Source organism: Python bivittatus, unplaced genomic scaffold (genome assembly GCF_059951505.1).
Source record: "Python bivittatus isolate LINGU-HERP-01145 unplaced genomic scaffold, Pbiv_v1 ctg000060_np1212, whole genome shotgun sequence".
In the NCBI taxonomy this organism is placed as follows: Eukaryota; Metazoa; Chordata; class Lepidosauria; order Squamata; family Pythonidae; genus Python; species Python bivittatus.
The window spans coordinates 16,325,426-16,341,478 of record NW_028277044.1 but is presented as its reverse complement, the minus strand read 5'-3'; the positions used below and the strand labels follow the sequence as shown (position 1 = coordinate 16,341,478).

The window sequence follows — 16,053 nt, the reverse complement described above, 5'->3', positions numbered from 1 at the left end:
AATCTATTATTAGTAAATAATTCTGCCAAGGTTTATAGGCATGTGACATTCTCTCCCTTATACTGACTATGTGGTATTAATTAATTAATACTACATAGTATTATTGGGTGATTTTGCTGAGTTATATCATCACAATTCACCCTTCATTTTTTGGCCAGACCAAAAGAGGACAGAAGCAGGCAAGTCCAATGAGAAGAACAAAATGTGGAGATGAAAGAAGGAAGGAGTGCTGAAAGGAGGCTACAATGAGAAGAGGAGGGGGAAGAGGAAGGGATGAATGTATTGAGGAGAGAAAAGAGTGGAGTTGGAAGACCAGAAACAAAACTGGGAGATCTGACAGATATTATAGGAGTCAGAGCTCCTAATACTCTTCCTGTGTGGACTCCTTGGGGATAAGAGATTTGAGGAAGACCCAGACCAAAATGCTAATTTGAATCCTCCAATGAAAGCCGTGAGATAGAAAATTTCAGAATAGGAAGAAAGCACAGGAAGATTTTACTAAAAGAATAGTCCTTTTTGTGAAGGAGACCCTTGGAAGTACCTAGTAAAGTTTAAATAAAATAAAAACAAAAGTTACCTGTTTGTATATCATTATATAAAACACATGCTTCTGCCAAGGAAAACCCTAAAATGATAAATTTGATTAGCCTATGTTAGGCTGGATTTTCACAAATACATTATCTGGGAAGTGTCTCAATGAAAGTGTGGGCTTACTGCCCAACGTAAAATCCATTTTGGAAAGGTCTGGAAAATTTACATTTTATCAGTAGTTTTATATTGATCTAATCATAGGCTGATGTATTCATAGGATTACATCACTGTGTGAATGAAGGATCCTCAGCATTTTTAATTCCTCTGAGATGCAGCTATTTAGTGGGAAAGAAAACCAAGAACTTAGCAGTATCTCAAAACTGCAGCTCCACCAATAATAACTAATCATTTCTGTACTCTATGCCTTTTCTGGCAGTCCTGAAGGAAGAGGAATATTTTCATTAACACACTTTGATTGAATTAGTCTCCAGAGTTGACTATTTTTATATGTCACGAAAAGGCGGCAACAAACTGTTACTCACTTAATTTACTGCTACAATATTTTTACTGCCAAAAAGGAAAAAAAGGCTTTGCAGGATTTTCAGCCTCAAGTACCAACATAGTAGGACTGTTGTTGAATAGCATGTGCTTTGGCTTCCTGACCTCAGGAAACAAAAGGCTGTGGGTCAGCCCTGTGGCATTTTACCAGAGCACCTTTTTTGACCTTTCAGTGTCTTCTCCTCTCCCCTAGAGACCTAAACACCAACTCTATTTGCTGCATCCACCAAACGGTGCATTTCAGCTGTTTTTTTCTGAATGCGTATCTTATATCATTACCTAATAAGTTTTTCTCCCTCTGGTAAACTTCGTAGCTGCTTTCTCATCCAACTTTGATCCGGTTACTATCTCTAATCATGTTTCTTCCGCCCTCCCTCAGTGCCTTGGGACTCTTATTGTGTCTCCATCACATTTTTATTCTTTAGCTTCCTTCCTGCTATATATGTCTTGTCACCTAGAGTAACCATGTCTTTGGTCCTCGTCTGTTGTTTTCTCTGACAGCAGATAATCTATTTCTCATCTCTGGATGTCACTCTGTCTTTATTACGTCAGACGTTTCTGTGCTAATTATAGTTGTCACTTTGCTGAAGAAGCTTTTCCTATTGAAACAGATTCCAGATCCCACACCCTGCTGAAGTCACTCACTCACTCAGCTCCACCACAATGACATGGCCTATCTGTTGTCACTGATATGATTTCTCAGTCAGAGAGATGCAGGCTAAAATTTTCATTTCATCTTGACTGAGAAGAAAAGGGAATCCTATTTGTGTTTGCGACCCTTGAGCCAAACTTTTCATCTCATTTCCATTAATGGCTTTCCAGTAGTAAGTTGATAAGATTGGTCAAATCCAAAAGGTAAGAATGAGAAATGCTTTTCTTTACATTAAACAAGTCTCTGATTCATTTAAAGTAGGATATTATGGTTTTATTCAGTTTAAGATTGCTATATTAATAAATATATTATAGGAATTTATTTTACAGTCCTACTTGCAAAATCTATTATTATAAAGGAATGTTTATCATCTTAATCAAACTTATATCCTGCCACAATCACAGGACTCTTGGCAGCTCACAAAATAAGAATATACAATACAATTTAAAATATAAATATGAAACAAATACACAGAATCCCAAACGCAGAGCATGGTTCAAGCCCCAAAAGCTCTGTCTTCAGCTTTTTCCTGATGGCAGATGATGACAGAGACAGACATGAGATAAACATATCTCAAACAGGAGGTCTATGCAATAATTTCTGTTATATTAGAATTCAGATCAGCATTTTAAGCTCCCCACCCAATTTTTAATAAGATGCCTGAAAGGAAAAGAGGCATTTTGTGAGGTTTCTGCCTCAGCTACAACCAAGTAGAACTGTTGCTGAATACCATGCACCTTGGGTTGGGGAAGAGGGAATTCCATTTGTTGCCTACTTCAAGCAACAAAATGCTTGTATGCCTGTTGTATTTAAGCCATTGTTTTTCAAACCAGGCAACTTTAAGATGTGTATACCTCAAGAATTCCCCACCCAGTACTGGCTGGGGAATTCTAGGAATTGAAGTACACACATCTTAAAGTTGCCAAGTTTGAAAAACACTGATTTAAGCCCTGCCCCATTTTTGATAAGACAGTTGCTTTACATTCTTTTTTTTTTAATTCTCATTTTCCTTGTTACTGAATGGATGCTTCAAGCACTAATAATTAAGTGGATGACAAGCTATTCCCTTTCAGTTCAGAAATGCTTTCCCAATTCTGATGGCCAGATTCTGTTTTGAACATTCTGGCCTTTTAGAACTGAGGGCTTCTCAACACGGATAGGACATGTTCACCCAAGGACGTTGTACCACTTTGAAGACTCAGCAGAGCCACTATGTCAGCTGAGTTTGAGGGCTGAGCTTATTTATTTTTGGGTCAGCTGCAATGTATTTGAAAAGATTACAGAAAAAGTAATCTTTTGTTTCAAATACTGCAACTGTGTAGAGCTTACAGACAGTCCGCTTCTCCATTTGTAGAATCTCTTGCTTTACCCCATCTCTAAGTTCCTGGGTTTAGCAGTCCTTTTAAGGGGAAAGGTGAGTTGACAGCTTTTCAGCTCCCCTCTGTTCGGCCACTTTGTGGGGAGAAAGCAGACAAATACATGCATGAATTAAGAAAGCAGAGGAGGGTGCAAGAAATTTATTATACAGTATTTCCCTTTTGCACAGGGAGAGGTGAGAGCCTTTTTATTTCTGCAGAACCTATTGCAATATTGTATGGTCAACAGAAGAGAAGGTGATTGCAGATTCAATTCAAAATGTTTTTGAGCAATTGGAGAGTAGGTAATGGTGGTGTTATTTTAAAAGAAAGGACTGATTTTGATATGAAAGGCTGATCAACTACAGATGTAATAAAAAATGAAAAGACCCGTAATGATTCCAGCCATGGAGTTTTCTTGGTAGTGTTGTGGAAGATGTTTGTTCTTGTCTTCTTCTGGGATGATTTTCTGACTTAATAAGAGGCCATTAATCAATTGAAATGGCAGAGGCTTTATTTAGTTACTTATTTTTTTTGACTCTGACAGCTGAAAGGCTCACAGACCAACAAGGTAGACTTTATCTTAAAGCACAGCTCCAAAGGTAAAAGCATTGTGGAGGTGAGGGGAAAGCCAGAAATGGACAAAATTAGTATAATCACGGGGTAGAATTAAAATGAGAGCCAGTTTGGTCTAGTGGTAAAGGCACCAGGCTAGAAAGTGGGAGACCAGGAGTTCTAGTCCTGCCTTAGGCACAAAGCCAGCTAGGTGACCTTGGGCCAGGCCCTCTCTCTCTCTCCCCTAGGATGAAGGCAAAGGTAAACCACTTCCAAAAACGTTGCCAAGAAAACTGCAAGGACTTGTCCAGGCAGTCACCAGGAGCCAAGGATGGTTCAAAGGTACCAAAAACAAAAACCTGAAACAGTTCAGAGAAGGCAAAACCGTAAAATGTTTTTTAGCAGAGCAAAAGAAGTGATCTTGCATCTCTTTTCTCCCGCTGCTCCCACCTGATGGAATAGCTGCTGTCAAGTGAGAGCTGAGGAAGAGCCAAAGGCAGCTTGTTACCTGGGTGACTTTAAGCCAGTCATTGTCTCTCAGCATAAGCTTGCTACGAGGTTGTTGTGAGTTAAATGAACATGTTGTTGCTCAGGCACACCAAGGAAAAGCAAAGCAGCTGGATCTGTGCCTTCAGAAGGCAGACAGTTCCTTCTTATCTCAAGTCCTTACTCAGTACTCCTTTGAAGAAAAATTGTAGGCAGGCACTCCTGAGAACATTTGTTCCTCATTCTCAGCTCAGAGCATTGATTCAGAATTAAAGGGGGATTTATATAGAATACATAATTTGTATGAGGCACATGAGGCTAGTGAGTATTGGAGAAAGTGAGATGTCCCTCTTCACATATTTTTCAATTTCAAATTATTTATTTTAAGTATACTAACTATGCCTGATTCAAATACTTGTATTAGATCTTTTGCCATTTATCCTCGTATGGGTAGTTCTTTTTCCCTAATTATAAATAGCTACATTGTCATTACTAGTTGGCAAATAAGGATGACACTGACAGTGGAAGAGTATGTGACATGATGCTATTCTGCCACCATCTCTCCTTTTCTCTTACTCAGTTTGGCTATACTTTCTCAATAAAATGCCAGGAATGATGTTAATAAATGCCATTATATGTGGCTTGAGTCTGTTCGAAACATAATTCCATGTAATTTCCCCCTCCCCCAAAAAGAGCTGACTTCTACTCCGTTTAATAAAAATAAAACCAATTTTGACTGTAGTGATTGATTTCCAGCATAGCTTTTGATGTCAGTGATAAAATAGAATTTCTCATTTTAACAATAACATTGAGCAGACGGTCAGACAGTGATTAATTCTGAGGCATATTAGCAACAAGGGACAGAAGAAAGGACGTAACATCTCATTGCAGAACCATAGACAATGCTTTTGAAACAATGATTCACAGCTTTGTTTGATGGAAATCAGTATGCATAGAATAGCAGACAGTGCAGTTAGATCAAGTGGTACTTCATCATTTATGTAAATAAATGATGGATTGTTTATTTCCTGATTCAGTTCATACCCTCCTTCTAAAAGACACTCCCAAATCAGCTTACAACAATTTAAAAACAAAGGAATCCTGTTGGATCATGTCAAGGGATCATCTACCCCAGCATCCTACATACTAACCAGTCAAGTGCTTCCCAGAAATTCACAGGCAGTACACAAACACAGCATCTTCTTCAGCAGCCATTGTTGATTCAGAGGGTGCCTTTAATAGATTTAGTCTAATCTCCTCGAATTTGTCTTGAATTAAAATAAAAGAGAGCATAAGAAGCCAGTCTGGACAAGAGAAACTCATTCCTGTCAAGTCTGTGCCTGAACCCTGGGAACATATGGAGCTCATCATGGTCAAAGCTGGGTACCTGCCAAATTCCACAACAGACACAGTGTGGTACTAGGCAATGTTTCTAGTCTTTTGAGAATCAAAAGATTCTAGTCTTTTCCCCTTTCTCTTTCCCCCTCCTCCTCTCCTTCTCCTCCTCTCCTCCTTCTCTTCCTCTCCTCCTCCTCCTCCTCCCTTCCTCCTCCCCTCCTCCTTCTCCTTCTCCTTCTCCTTCTCCTTCTCCTTCTCCTTCTCCTTCTCCTTCTCCTTCTCCTTCTCCTTCCTCTAGTTTCCAATCTGTATGGTTACAAAATATGCCTGAATGTTAGTAGGCAAAGTCTATTACAGTCATCGCCCTTGGTGACACCTCCTTTGAATCATTGACCCAAATAAATTATGTAACATAATCAGTATTGCAAATAAGAAAAAAATGGACTAGGATAAAGGAGTTGGTTCACAATCTGCTGTGAAGGATGTTACTACAACCCTTGTTTTTTTCCTGTGTATCCTTGGTGTAGAAATACAGGTTACCAGATGCAGAATGTTTGTTTTTGTAAGCATGAAATATAAACAGTTCAGGGAACTGTATGTTAGTAATTTGTATGTTATAATATTGTGGTGGAGCAGAATGGTAAGTGTTGTGCACATCTGATGTTTTCATATAATATGTGACATGAGAATCTGATCTGAGTCCAAAAGACCTGGAATGACCCACTGAATTTTTCAGTGGAATGTTCAAAGGCACTTTCCAAAGCTGGCAACAGCTGTGCTTTTGTCCTGCAAATGGTATATTTTGTGTACTAGAGTATCATCCCACTGATTTCATTCCTGATGTAGTTTTATGACATTCCAGAGTTGCATGAGATGGAAATTAGGCAGACAGCTTAGTCTACATATCAGTGAATCTGCCAAATCAATTTTGCTGTGCTCCTTTTAACAGCCTTAAATATATTCCACCTTGTTTCCTTGTCAAGTTGTGATATTTTTTTAAGCCAACATGAAGAATTTACATGTATTTCTCATAATATAAATATTTCTATGCATTTCCTCCAGTATGCACCTTTTTATATGTATTTTTTTCCCAAGCATAATTTTTTGGTGTGTATTTTCCCTTCTTGTATGCATCTTTCTGCATACTTTTCACCAGCATACAAATCTAATTTGCAGATTCCATGATTTGTGGTGATTTATTTCACTAAATGACATAAATTGTCTTGAGTGACATAATACACCATTAATATAAAATTAATATACTGTAGTTATAATGCCTCATTCAGACTACATATTTTTGATGCAACAGGCTTGTCCATTATTTCAGGGTGGTCTGCTGCATCAGAAGTCTACCAAATGGGGATCTGTTAAATAGAGGTTTCACTGCATTATATTCATTAGGGTTGTGTGGTACTTTGCATTTGAAAGCAGAAAACTGCTTCCTTAAAGAAGCTGCACCATTTCCCAAGAGGCTGCTCACCACAACTGCTGTGCAGTTGCACAAAAATATGTCTGTTGTTTCTAAGAATTACAGACCGACACTACATGGGCACTCCTGCATGCCTTGAAGTATCTTTCTGCCTTCAAATCCGTGGTCATCACATCTAGGCAGATGGAGATGAAAAAGTGTTGGGGAAAGCCTATAAGATGAATATACTGTCCTTTCCTTATAACTAAGGAAGAGGAGGGGCTTTCACCAAGAGCAGGAGGCATTTATCCTCTGTTTATGGGAAAGGCGGGGAGCAAGCCAACTGCCCTTGGATTCATGCAACTGCTCAGAAGACGTAGGAGCCCTGCAGCCAAAGGACTCATGTAGAAGCAGAAACAACCAAACCAGCTTCTGCAGTGTTGACGATAGAACTCAGGCGTACTGTTTGTGACCCTAATTCAGTCCAACACAGTATCTGTCTTCCTTTTGTGCTACACAGTATTTTTGTCATTTTCTGTCAATATATCTTTATGGATTTCAAATTCTCAGAGCTCCAAATTAATTATTTTATATTTTCTAGTTGTAGTTTTTGGAAATTCTCTGTAAAGATGCTTCAGAACAGATTTGAAATGACCACAGGATCTGGTATTTCTTTGTTTGTTTATTTGGCTTTTATAGGGCCACCAAATCAGAAAAGATTCAAAGTCGCTTACCTGAAAAACTCAATAAAAACATTCAGAATGCCAAAGATATAAAAACTAAACTTTGCTATTAAAAAAACCGATCTCAATCATCCCTTATTGATCTTTACTCGGTGGAATCACAAAGCCCTTCAGCCCATGGCGTATTTGAAAAGCCAGATTTTGTCAATAAAAGGAGGCATGAAGTTGTGTTATTCTTTTTCAGCTATAATAATTGGCATATCAAATGTTTGTCACTGTACTCATTGATAGGCGAATTATTACAGCTGAAAAAGGAAATAGAGGAAATAGAAAAAGGAAATACTTTATATAGCAGAAGGAAAGGAGTTAATGTAAAACACATGAACACATTTCATAATATAAGTTGCATTCCTTGCAAGAAGGGTTTGGGGATCTATGTTGTTTTTACTTGAAAACCAGGTTCTTTGAACTGGAGTCAAGTGTAGAAAGCATACACTTCAAAATTAAATTTGAGTACCAGAACTGAATTATCTGCCATTCTTATCTTAAACGCATACACATATAATGCTGAAATGGAAATATAAGGAAATGTAATTTGAATTAGAACATTACAAACAAATCAAGATAGCACCAAATGATTTCATACTTTGTTTTTTTAGCAATGGCTAAATGCAATTTAAAAAATCAATTTGTAGTCTTTCAAGTAGTTGGAAGAGTAGTTGGAAATGTGTAGCTAGTTATATCTTATTCTGGTGAAAATTATGGCTGCTTCCTGGAATATTTGTTTCTGCTTTGCTTTGTGGGAAGTTTGTGAGATATATTTGAAGAAATCAGCTTTCTCCCTCCCCCTTCCAGAAACAGGAATATTAAAAAAATCATATCTTTATTTTGTGTATTATGTTGTAATCTCTATCATTTTTTAGGATGAAATTTTGACTGTCATCAGGAGAGTAGATGATAATTGGGCAGAAGGAATGCTGGGAGATAAAATTGGAATATTCCCTATTCTGTATGTGGAGGTAAGCTCAGATTACTTTGTGTTTGTTGAAAGAAAAAGCTTGATTACTTTATCTTTGCATTTGATTTTTAGGGTGAAATCTAATTCTTTTGATGGCAAAGTACAGGATTTTTCTATTGCCCTGAGATGAACAAACACACCAGTTGTTCTGTCACCACAAGTGCACTCCTAAAAAATGTCAGGCTTTTCTGTGAAGAATATCTAACTCACTTTTAGTTGATCAGGGTGAGAAATAAGAGTCAACAATCAAAGATATAACTTCAGTTTGAAATTTGACCGTCAGTTACTATAGAATAGGAATTCACGCTTGTTTGAAATTGTAGTTCTTTGCTGTTTTCCATTTCTGTGAATGTCTAGTGTACTGAATTCTTCTCCTCTAATCCGGGTAGTTGCTGCTTTTTGAATACGCAAGTTGCTAACCAAGCTAATCCTCTAATGAAATGATTTATTTAAAATGACCTTCTCCAGGAAGATTCTTGTTCATAGCGGTCTTTGCCCATAAATCAAGACTGCAAGGGTAAGACATGACTGGTTGCACTTGATAATGCTGTAATTTCTGGAATCCCCAGTTCACATGGTTGGGTCTCCACTTTCACTGGAATCTTGTGCCAATACTGATCACAAAGTTTGGCTAAACTGCATGTATAATTTCCACTCTAGTCAGAAGTTTATTTCTACAGTGCATAAGGAAATTTGCATGTAACAACCAAATGTAACAGGTAAAGCAAATAGTTTATCACAAAAGTAAGTACTCTGGGTTTAATTCAGTTGAAACTAGAGTTCATTGGAATATATATTATCTATAGCTGATATTAAATTAAACAATAGAAAACAGATGCCAATACGAGGGCTGTCCATAGGTTATCTATATTATGTCGCTGTGAAGTTTATGTATTTCTGTTGTAACATGGTCATGTGGATATAATACTGTGTGTTGCCAAGGTTGCATAAATGTTGATTTTAAATGAGTTTTTGGTGTAAGTGTAATCAACCATTATCTGAAGTTCAATGTGATGACTTTTGAGGTTTTGTTTCCCATTTAAATATTTATTGGATTTTGGTTTGTGCAGCTGGATTAACTACATTTTAGGGTAATTTTATGACCACTGTATTATAAACATTGAATTATGGGCCAGTTCCTGACCTTACCAATAAGGGCTTTGTGTTTATTATATTGAAATGACAATTTTGTTCATTGTGAACCACAACATATATAGTCAAATATTTAAGATATTGGGTAGAGTGGGGAGATCTAATCACAATTCATTAATGTTTCTTCTTAGATAACTTAAAGCCAATCACTCTTAGCCCAACCTAACTCACAGGATTTGTTATAAGGATAAAATGAGTGGAAATCCTATATGCACAAGCCTTCAGCTCATAACTTGATATTTACGTGATAACATAACGTGATAAATGTAAATAAATGTGATAACATGTAAATAAATCTCTCAGAAATAAGTCCTTCCCACGATAGTAACCCATCTCTCAGAAATCAGTCACCACCCTGTTTGAAAGATCTAAAGGAAAATTAAAAAATAAAATAGCTGTCTGTGTATTCACAACAGCAGTTTTCAATATTATGCAAAGCATCATGCATATAAATTCTTCAGCTGACAACAGCTATAATTTTAAAATTATGTTTTAGCAACTTATTGAAACATTGACTGCTTATGGTGGTGTAATGGCTGATGATGTTCTCTTCTCGTAATGTTAGATGCAGACAGTTTATTTGATTAAATGATACACAATGGGAATTCTCTTGGCTGTTATGCTCCTGTTAATCAATGCACTAGGACTAAACTAATTATGGTAAAGAAATCTGCAGGGGATTGTACAGTCAGAAATATTCTGAGAATTATGATGTGAAGTCTACTATTCATTCTAACTTGTTTTGGCATTCCATAATGTCATTATCAAAGGAGGAACTTCACAGACTTTTTAAAATTATATGTTCCTAGCTCATATTTTGTTTGTTTAAATGCAGAGGAAGAAGCTGAAATTTTCAGGGCCCATCTTCTGTAGGATCCTACCATTTCCCATAGTGCTACCTTCCTTCCCAGCAAAGATGTTCAAAAACAGACACAAAATATAACATTTCTGGGAAATACAACTTATGAGAGAGAAATGTAACTTCCACACGTTGTTTTCTTGCAAGGCCACATTTTATTGAAAAGTTCTCATTAAACCTTTTACTGCTCACAAAAGCACATGTACTGTCAGTTTCCTGGGGCCCCAGTTGTAAAGTAATGAGAGATATACACTGCTCAGAGGAGATGGTGCATTTGAAAGATGAAAGGAGCAAGAAATAAAATAATAAATACAGTCCTATTTTGGCATTAAGATCACTTTGTCCTACCTGTGCTGGGTCAAAGACAGGAAATATGACCCTGTTGATTTTCCTAGTTACCCTGCTTTTCCTTTCCATCAAATTTGGATAAAACCACTCCTAGTCTGTTTCAAAGTTTAACTCAGAATGCTGGGTTTGATCCTTAAAGCCTTTTTTATGGCTTATGACCAGGTTACCTGAATAATTGTTTACCTCGATATGAACCTACCTAGACCTTCAATGAACAACCACTGAAGGAGGCGTCCACTATCTCAGTAGTGGTTCTCCAGTTAAAGAAAGCCCATCTGGTGCCAATTTTATTGTCTTCTCAGTCAAAGCAAAGACTTTTTTAAAATTTTATTTTCCCAAGCTTTCATAGATGCAGTTTTAATCATGCTGATTGATGTGATTTTATCATTTTCTAATTTGTACCTTACAGTGGAACCTCGGGTTACGAACGCCTCTGTTAACGAACTTTTCGGGTTACGACCAGCTCCAGCCACAAAAATTTACCTCGGTTTGCGAACTCTGCCTCGGGGTACGAACAGGATATGCGGCCATTTTCCCTCCCGTGACACAGTCCGCGGCCATTTTCCGCCCCTGACACGTGGTCCGCGGCCATTTTTCCTCCCCAATACGTGGTCCGCGGCCATTTTTCCACCCCTGACATGTGGTCCGCGGCCATTTTCCGCCCCTGACACGTGGTCGTAGGGAGGGGGACTCTCCCTCCAAGCAATAGCCGCATCCCTGTCCTCCACACCAGAACGGATTAACGGTAATTACATTGAACCTTATGGGGAAATTTCCTTCGGTTTGCGACCAATTCGGGGTGCGACCAGAGTCACGGAACGAATTAAATTCGTAACCCGAGGTTCCACTGTATCTTGTTTTTGGACTTTACATTTCAATTGTTTTAAGTGCCTTGGGAGTACTGTATAACTGAACAAATGATCTTAATCATATGCACAAAAACATGAATGTAAGTTTGAAGAGTTATTCTGCTTCTGTTCTGGATAGAGTGACCTATAGTGTTAGGTAATGTAGCTCTGAAATGTACACTAAGTACAAAATCTGATGTTATAAACAATGAAAGAAAAAGAATGCTCAGTTAGCTGGTGATGAAGCATACTTTTGCTACATCTGGCATTCAGTAGGACTGCCAGAGGATGAGACTTCAGGCAATAGTTCTGTACTAGTCACCTTCTGACCATCAGCTCTATGTTACAATATAGTATGATCTCCATAATTGACAGAGCCAAATCTCCAGATAGGTCCATGCATTTCTGCCTTTTCTTCCTCTGTGAGTTATTGTTAACATTACAGCTTGTATTATCAATAGCATTAATTAAGAAACTAAGAAGCAACTTTGTACTGAGTTAAACTCCTGGTCTGTGTAGTCAAATGTTGACAATGGCTAACAGCACACCAGCATTCTAGTGTATTAGCCAGGAATGGAAATATTTAATAAGTCTGATATTTTTTTTCAATCTTACCTAAGTTTCAGCTCTTTCCCATGAGTAGGGATTCATTGAACCACAAACATTGGCCAATGTTCTCATTGGCAGTGTAGCCTATAAATGTTGCAGCCTGCTTTTGTATAAATTCTCCTGGTGGTACAGTGGTCACAGCCACTAAGTAGAATTTCAGTTAATAAAGGAAAATTTTCTTGGGTCATGTACAACGTAATATGATTAAGTCCAACACCAATGCAGATTTGCAAAGAGGCATTTATGAAACTGGGTGCCTTGTTTTTTTATACACGTGTCATGTATATTCAGTTAGGGCTTAATTGTTCTACTCATACTCACTTCTACTCTTTAAATATGGACTAATATCAATAAGGTAATGGGAAATTTATAGAAGAGGGTAGAATCAAGAAAATATTTTATTGTTTATATTTACTGAGATTTTTTTTAATTGATAATTTTGAATGATAAATTGTATATTGTGATTGCCAACAAAGCTTGGTATTCAAAGAGAAGGCTCAACAAAATTAAAACTGCAAATCAAAAAATGAGATCACAGGACTGTATTATAGACACTTTGAAATAGCTGGATTATACTACCTAGAAGTAAATCACATCTCAGCAATTGTCAAGATATGTTTTGTGTGGCAGTTTAAGGTGAAGGAATTGACAGTCTGCTCAAGGATTTTATTTCTCCCCTAAACGTCTACAGCCTGTCAAATATCAAATTAAAGGTATATTATTCAATGTTCTATATTCATAGAAAATAGCGTTCTTGAGGATTCTCCTCCACAAAACATCCAAGTTTTTGCTTAGGTAAAATATTAACTGTAACATTTCCTATTCAAATATTATAATTGCTCTAGGAAAGAAAAAAAATCCCTTGTTCAGTGTCAGGGGATTAATGCTTACTGTTGCTATATGCATTATTTATTTTCTTTTTACAAACTCATGGATGCTATCCTGTCTTAAACACACACTGCTCTGATAAGCATTCTTTTTGGAATTTACTTATAAACAACCTTGCTAGTAAATAACACAGGTGTAGTATAAAGTTCATATTAATAGTAAATAAGTATTGTTTGATGTTGGGGAAAATAGTGGTTATGTCAGAATTTGTACAAATATTGATAAGTGTGTAAAAATCAAGAAGAACATGAAGGAATATCAAACATTAGCATCAGAATACTTATGTAAGTATAAAAAATGCATAATTCTCTTTTTAAGCATAAGTAACTGGGCTTTTAAAGGGGAATTGAACCTCAGCTGCTGGGTGGACTAGCAAAGAATCTGTGTTTTTATCCTTTGCAACAATCTAATAGGAAATTAATATGTTAAAACTGATTAATTGCACATAATCTTTTCCTGAAATAAGGACTGTAAGCTTTACACTACAGACCTTTGATACTATAGAATACATCTCTCTAAATTATTGTAATGGAGACTGAATGAACTGCCCTCAGGTCCATTCCTAAGCATGCATTATATGATTTTTATTTATTTATTTGATTTATATCCTACCTTTCATTTAAGAGTGCAAGTGGCATACATAGTTCTCCCTCCTCCACTTTTTCCTAACCACAACAACCCAGTGAGATGTTGGGCTGAGAGAGAGTGACTGGCCAAAAGTCACCCAGTGAGCTGATGATGGACTTGAACCTGGGTCTGCCCGCTCTTGGTCCAACATCTTAAGCACCACACTAGCTCTCTTTGTCTGTCTTAAAAAAAACCTGCTAATGTTCCCATGTTTTTAAATTCACCATAGTGGCAAGCTATTCCCTTAAAAGCTCGTAATGGCAGCATGCTGGCAGTTCTGGATATGGGCTCTTTAATCATGCTAACACACTGCTGCAAAAGCACTCCAGGATATGGAAAGCAGGTTGAGCCAAGATCACTTCCAGTAGGATCACAGGCTGCCTCTTCAAGCACAAGACAGCAATAGTCCTGGTGTATGGAACCTGTGAGGGAAGGGATAAAACAAGCACAACCAGAATCTCAAGAAGATGGAGTTAATATTTATTCAGAAACATCTTGGGTCTATGTTGGGTTAGGGTTAGGGTAACGTTCCAGGGAACTGAACTCCAAAACTTTCAAATAACATGCTACAGGTGGCATTCCAATGTGACTGCTCATTTATTAATAAATCACATCCATTATTCTCATATTACTTCTTATTACAGGAACTGCACTGGCTACCAGTTTGTTTCTGGGTGCAGTTCAAGGTAATAGCTAGTACCTACATGTACTAGCTATTACCTACAAAGCCCTACCAGGTTATCTTCAAGCCTCCCTACTCCTATAGAGCCTCCTCACCTAAGCAGAGGAGACATGTTGACAGTTCCCACCTACTTGGAAGTCCAGCAGGAGGGGGTTCCAAAATGAACATTATCTATTGCCCTTCCCTTTGGAATAGCTTGCCTCCAGAGGCTAGATTGGCCTCATTCCTCATAATCTTCAGGAAACCTGTGAAGACCTGGCTATTTCAGAGAGGCTTTGGGGACTGAAGGAATTGTGTGATCTTGGAATACTTGTTCTGACTGTACAAGATGGAGTTATGGGTATGGGTAGTAAGGATTACTTCATGGGTAATACTGATAATACTTGTACATTTCTGCCCTAGACTGCCCAAGTGATACTATCAAGGTTCTTTCACAGTGTCTGGAGTTGTTGGAGTCTGAATGGGGAAGAAAAGTCTTTGGCTTGATTGATTTTAGGGCTCACCAGATCTGGAAATTTCCCATTTTTGAGTCTGGATGATTTCCCCAGAGGGTTTTTTTTTAATTTTTGATTCCAAAAAGAAGAAAAAACATAAAAGTGGTTTAACAAAAAAATGGAAAAAAAATGCAACAAAGAAAAAAAAAGTGTTAATATATCATAACAATATACAATTTCAATTCTATATATACTTATCTAATCCAAATATTATTCAAGTACATACATATTTCTAATAGATTTATATGACTATCAATTTCCCCAAACAGAGTTGGTGCGCAATTTGGCGGTCCTTTTGGACTTACGGTTCTTCCCTTAAGGAACAGGTGGCAACTGTGCCCAGGAGAGCCTTTGCACAAATCCATCTTGTATGCAAATACACATGTTCCTGGATAGGGAAGCTTTGTTCATGGTTACTCATGCCTTAATCTTCTCCCGGGTAGACTATTGCAATACATTAGTCTTGAAGAGCATTGAGAAGCTGGAACTGTTCTAGAATGCAGAGGTGCACCTATTGTAAGTTACAGTTTTTACTTTTGCATTATGTTGGTGGCATGTTTTTATGTATTGGTAGCTGCCCAGAGTCACTATGTTGAGGTAAACAGCCATATAAATAATTTAAATAAATACATATATATATGTATGATTGGGATGTAATTATCAAGATGTTTTATCCCTTATTATTATGTTAGATTTTTACTGTATTTTGTAAGTCATTAAGATTTGGATAGATTGAAGTGGCACAGAAGTCACAACTATTAAATTGTTTAACATGATAACATCATTAATATATTATTGATTATTAATATTTAATTAAACTTAATTATTAATATTAATTCATTTTAAATTCACTCAGAGTCATATGATTGAGCCAACACAGAAACAGTATAAATATCAAACAACTAATTAATTATTTTATTACCAAGGAAAGCAATTGAAATATTTGCTAGTGAAAAACAATG

At 37.1% G+C, this 16,053-nt stretch overlaps 1 protein-coding gene across 1 annotated transcript in view; it reads left to right on the top strand.

Moving 5' to 3' along the window:
- The window catches only part of SH3RF3 (SH3 domain containing ring finger 3), a 220,634-nt gene that overhangs the window by 146,700 nt on the left and 57,881 nt on the right, over window positions 1-16,053 (top strand). The window contains exon 3 of the mRNA XM_088136560.1: window positions 8,490-8,585. Coding sequence (XP_087992686.1) covers window positions 8,490-8,585 — 96 coding nt within the window. The remainder of the gene's footprint in view (window positions 1-8,489; window positions 8,586-16,053) is intronic.